This window comes from Miniopterus natalensis, chromosome 1, assembly GCF_054644295.1.
Source record: "Miniopterus natalensis isolate mMinNat1 chromosome 1, mMinNat1.hap1, whole genome shotgun sequence".
Classification (NCBI taxonomy): Eukaryota; Metazoa; Chordata; class Mammalia; order Chiroptera; family Miniopteridae; genus Miniopterus; species Miniopterus natalensis.
Window position 1 is genome coordinate 136470420 of NC_142081.1, and position 6000 is coordinate 136476419.

The 6000-nt window shown below is 41.3% G+C and overlaps 1 protein-coding gene across 1 annotated transcript in view; it reads right to left on the bottom strand.

The window, feature by feature from the left end:
• Nucleotides 1-5739, bottom strand: part of ENPEP (glutamyl aminopeptidase) — an 80117-nt gene extending 74378 nt beyond the window's left edge. Inside the window, exon 1 of the mRNA XM_087816032.1 lies at nucleotides 5057-5739. Within this exon, the coding sequence (XP_087672158.1) occupies nucleotides 5057-5652 (596 nt within the window). The 5' untranslated portion in view covers nucleotides 5653-5739. The remainder of the gene's footprint in view (nucleotides 1-5056) is intronic.
• Between the last annotated feature and the right edge of the window lie 261 nt (nucleotides 5740-6000).

The window sequence follows — 6000 nt, forward strand, 5'->3', positions numbered from 1 at the left end:
TTCATTCAATAATATCTGAGTAATCACTGTGTGCCAGGTAGTTAATAAGAGACACTCAGCTTACTCTCAGAGACCCACCGAAGAGTCTACAGTGAGGTAAGTTTGGGAAATTGCAGCTATGGCAGTCTCTGGGAATTCATAATGGACACTGTCATATAGAAGTCTCTGAAAAGCCTCACCATTAAAAAACACAAAAAATCTTGTTGTATTTAATATTACTGCCCAAACTAATTTGGCCACAGAATCCCTCCCCTGCTTTTGTTCTGGCAAAATCTATTAATATCCCATGCAGCTAGAGCTCTGTGGAAGACTTTTGGGAAATGCTATGGAAGAGCAATTCAAATGCCGAGAAAGAAATGCTCAACCTGGGAGAGAAAAATATATTTCTATATATTTGAGATCTGAGTTGAGTCCCTGTCTGGGAAAAGAACAGCTGAAAAGAGTGTGGGGTTTTGGTGGTGTGGGCAGGGAAACATTTCAAAGGTTCCAATCCTTTAAGTGGTCTTCCTCAGACCTTAAGGAACAGACCAGAGAGTAGTAGGAAAAGTGACTTTTAAGTTTTTCAGACTTTCTTTTCCTAAGCCTCACTGCAAGTCTGTCCCCAGCAAGATGATGCGGATACTATTGATGGGAAACTCTAAGCTGGCTCCACCTTCTTCTACAACTCCCCTTTATCTCAGAATTTTGAGGGAAAGAAGCTCAGATAGTTGTCTCCCTTCTGTGAAGTTCAAGCCCTGGTTATACTGGCAGAAATCAAGTAATTTTGGTTACTACTGAGTTCAGTCCTGTTGAGTTTGCATTATGGTTGCAACAATAATATCCCAAACTGCTAATACTCAATCCTGGAGTTAAATTTTACATTAAGGCAACAAAGTCAGAGAATATAATTTTGATTGCATACTTAAAATGTATTACTGTAGTGGTATTTTAAATTGTATGAGCTTCGAATGTTACAAAGCTCACTCTATAATGTGAAAGAATGGTGCTGCTCCAGTGAATTCACCCTTGCGGTCCTTGTATGGACACTGTGATAGGAACCCCTAGAGGCATGCATTGTCCAAAGGCTTGAAAAAAATGCATTTTTCTCATATGTTTGAAATATTTCCTAACAGGCAAAACCAAAAGTATTCCATTGAGCCTAAATGAAGTTATTGAGTACGTGCCAGAACTATTCCAAAGCGTGTGTGCAGTGCAGAATTGGCAGCATCCTGTGTAATGTGAGAGCCTCGAAAGCTACCAATGAAAACAGACAAACTTGGGAAGCCCAATCTTCCCTGAGAACCTAACAGCACAGGGCTTCCTCGCCAATCTTGCTGTCGCGTACTATTTTCTGCCCAACTATTAAGACAGCTGAGTTTCCCAGCGTCAGCTCTCATATACATATTTTATGGTAAAATTAGTTGGTGTGGTAAAATGATCCAAAGAATCAGAGAAGTTTGTTTCATATTTTTTGGCCTTCCTATAGTATACAGAATTTTTATAAAACATTTTTATGGCTTTACTTGGAAGAAATTTCTATTGTTTTCACAATCTAAGAAGTAGTTTTAAAGTCTGAGAAATAATCATCTTAAAGCTCTGACTCATTTTCACTTTATACTAATGAATTTTTAGAATCTCTTGAAGGTGGATATTCTTCAGAATGTACACTTTTCTTCCACCAAAGTGAAAACAGTTAAAAAAAATTGTGTCACTGTTAGTGCAGCTCAGAGAAATAGGTACTTTCATTCATTGTTGGTGGAAATGTAATTTGGGACATACTTTTTGAAGTCAGTTTGGAGACACACACATACATACTCATGTGCATGCACATTTTATATATACATATATAACATATATATGTATATGTGTGCATACATTCATACATATGTAGCTTGGACCATCTTCCTAAAGAAATATTAGAAAATGTTATACATTATTATAGAAATGTCCATTACATTTTTATAAGTATTTATAGGTATAAAAAAAAAAAGTAGGAGTGTTATAGTGTAGTAAGAAGCTAGGAAAATTCCAGGACAAATGGAACAGGAAATCTAAAACAGATAGTTAAATAGCAGTTTGCAGCTACCCAGTAAATCCTATCTTCCCTAAACCAAGAGCACTTAAGAGTGAACAGTTTGTACTTCTCCTCCCCAAACAGAGGGCAAATAAATAGCTTAAATCACCTTACTCAGGGAGACAGATAACAAAAATCCAATTAGTGCCATTTGCCAACCACACCCAAGGACAAATTAAGAGAATAAATCTCATTTTGTTATATCAGCATAAAGTCCATGAATATTCTACTGGTTGTCCCCTAAGACTTCCCCTAAACACCTAGCCTCTAAAACGCCTGAAAATTGTAGGGTTGTAGGGTTCTGGCCCTCCAGGGAGCACACCCATGCCATTCCTTTCCCCCTCTCCTTCCCCACAGGCACATATCCCCTAATCTCTAAGGAACCCCATGAGACTTGGAACCAGGGGAGCAATGGGGCAGCGGGCTAACCCCTTGAACCTGTCTCCAAGGCCCCCTTTTCTCTGACTTCCCAGTGACCAAAGCAGCCCAGCCTGGGCTCTCCTGTTGCTTCTTCTATGTCCTTCCTAGTTTCACTGTCCTAAGTGTGCTTTTGCTGCGGTCAATAAATTCTTGCTTGCTTTTCTACACTTTGTCTCTTGATTGAAACCCTTCCTTCAAGAAGACAAGAACCAAGGTCTCAGCATCTCGCTGAGAACAGGAACAACTTAAATGCCCAAGTTTAATGGAAAAGTTGAATAAATTACACTATATTCATATAAAGAACTATCATGTATCCATTAAATCATTTATGGAAGAATAACAAATGACGTGTTAAAGTGTTGATATATCCTAAGAGTTAAAGTGTTGATATATCCTAAGAGTATGTCATGAAATGCTATGTATAATGCATATGTATAATGTCATGCTTATCTGTGTCCAGAAAAAAAATGATAGAAGAATGTTTGCCTAAATATTAATGACTATATTTGAGTGATGGACTTATAAATAGATTTTTTTCCTATAATGTTCTCTGCCTTCCAAGTTTTCTGCAGCAAATGTGTACTATTTATGAAATAAATAAACAAAATAAATGTTATAAGTTTCTGGATATATTCATACCCTTTATATCCTAACATAAGGAAATAAACAGATAGACACTTAAAGTCTTTTCTGACTTGTTTATACTAATAAAATACTGGAAGCAACTCAAATGTCCATTAGGGAATTGATTTCAAAAAATAACAGTGCATTCCTGCAGTGAAATATTGTACAATTTAAAAAATTAGACTCTTAAAAGTATTTAAGAATGGGTGGGAAATGCTTATAATATGTTAAGTTAAAAAGATATAAATATGTAAACATAATGTTATTACAATTTTGAACACCTAGAAAAATATTAGAATTACATTAACATGTGATTGGGGTTGCCACTGGATGGTGAAAGTATTCATAGGTTCTTTTGATTTTCATTTTAAATAATTTTCTATGCTTTCAACATTTGTAATTTTTATAAACAGAAAAATGTAAATAAAGAAGTTTGTTTGGCTACTAGTGATATTAAGATACACACACCATCTATAGCAGCATGATCCCTTCAAATATTTTTTTCAAACTAGCATCTCCACCCAGTGGATTAGTGTACCACACAGTAAGATGGGGATATTTAAATATTCTATTTTAGTACTTTGGTCTCTCTGACAAACAGAATTTTGACCAAAAGGTTTGCTTTGCTCTATAGGATACTTAGAACAACAGAAGAAAGGGATGTGCCATGAACTGGCCCCAGATTCACATTTCTGAGCTGTGATACTAAGGTTTCTTAATCATTTACCTGTTCAGAATCTAAGTAAGCAAAGGCCAAAGCAGCTTCAAGTTCAGTGACACCTCAGGTGTAGCCTTCCACCCTGATACAGGGGCCGCACCCACAGTGTGAAGGTTTTTTAAGATCATCGAGTTTATGCCTTTAACACAACTCTAGTAACAGCCTCTGATTGATGTTCAAGGGAAGTAACATCTTCACTGGACTCGGGAAATGAAATTGCGTCTACACACACACACTTGGAAGACTGTGGGGAGGAAAATGTTTTTATGTCCTTTATATATCTTTTAATGTCCTTAATATATCTTTTATGTTGCAAAAGTCTTAGCATTACCATGCATATTATAGCACTGTGGGCAATAAGTCCAAAGATTTATCTCTGCGCTGCCACTGACGTGTGGACTCGGTATTTATTGAAAGTTTACCTGTAAACGTTTCTGGCTAAATGAGATAAAAGGACACAGCCCTGCCTTCATTCCTGGATAGATCCACAAAGACAATTCGAATTTTTACACACTCTTTCAATGTCTTTTCTCCGGCAAAACAGTCAAAATTACAATTGGCATGTACTGACTTCTGCTTAAATGTAGTGTAATAGCATTTTAAAGGTTCAGCTTAAAATCACTGCCTTAGAGCCCAAGAATACCACCTTGTGAAATTTACCCAATACATGCATTTTAAAAATCTGAGTTAGTTTATATAAAATATTAAGGATGGGGTTCAGCACATTAGGAGTTTTCCAATGGAACAAAAGGCTTACACTGATGATAGGTGATAAATAGATGATGATAGATAGATAGATAGATAGATATAGATAGATAGATAGATAGATAGATAGATGATAGATGATACAGACAGATAGATAGAGATAGATAGATAGATAGATATAGATAGATGATAGATAATAGATGATAGATAGATAGATGATAGATAGATAGATAGATAGATAGATAGATAGATAGATAGATAGATAGATAGATAGATGATAGATATGTATATATTTTTTACACTCTGTGCAGCTCACTCAACACTTTCAAGCTTCCTGATGGGCATGAACATAAAACGGCGAGAATTTTTGCTTCCCAGAGCAACAACAGGCAGCACCGACACCAAGCAGGGATACAGAGCAGGCCAGCAAAAATAATTACAAGGTGGAAAGTGAAGAAGAAAGAAAAAGAAGCGGCAAGCAAGCGTGTGAGTTGAGGGCAAACGGAGCAAAAATAAACTAAAACATCAGCATTTACTTGACTTGGCCTTTCTCCACGTAGGTGGTCCTGTAGAAGCCCACGAGCGAGCCGTTGAGGCGGCCGGCGAAGTCCAGGCTCAGGCGGTAGAGCCCCGCGGCGCCGCCGGGCGGCAGCTCCTCCGCCGCCTCCAGCACCACGAACTCGCGCGGGCGGTACTGGAAGCAGCGGCGCACGCCCACCGGCGCCCCCGACGGCCGCGCGAGCAGCGGCGGCGCGCTCACCCTGGTCTCCCGCAGGTGCAGCCACAGGTGCCGCGTGGGCGCCGTCAGGTTGATGGCGATGCTCACCGTGCCGGTGTAGGTGTCCCGGTCCATCTCGGGCTTCACCTGCAGGTCGTAGTGCACGGGCGTGATGAAGTCCGGCAGCCTGAAGTTCCTCCAGGCTCCGCTGTCATCGTCGCTGGGGGGGCAGGGCAGAGGGCTCGCGGTGGGGGGCGCCTCGGAAGGGGCCCCTTCGGGGAGGCCGCACGACCGGGTCAAGCCCACCGACAGCCCCACTATCAACCCTACGGCCGCCACCGCCGCGCAGATGATGGCCACGTGCTTCCCTCGAATGCAGTATCTCTTAGAGCCGTCTCCCTCCGCAAAGTTCATCTTTTTCTGGTTTCCGAAGTCAAACGCTGCGCATGAAAAGCTGTTAAATGGAGCTAAGTAACGTCAGCAGGCTTCCCTGTTCCGGCTGGAAGGACTGCCCCGCTCAGGCAGCGGGATCGCGCTCGCCCCGCACCCCGCGCTGGCTCCTCGGGCCTCGGCCTCGGCGGCGCGGCTCCGCTCGCCCCCGGCACTCCCGGCCGAGAGCCCAGCAGGGGGTGGGGCGGAGGAGCGGAGCGGGGAAGAGGGGGACTGACCAGAAAGCTGTCACAGCTCCCTTATAAGCAGTGCATCCCCACCCCACCCCTCGGGCGCTGGAGGGAGTTAAATATAAAACTGGGCTTCACTTAT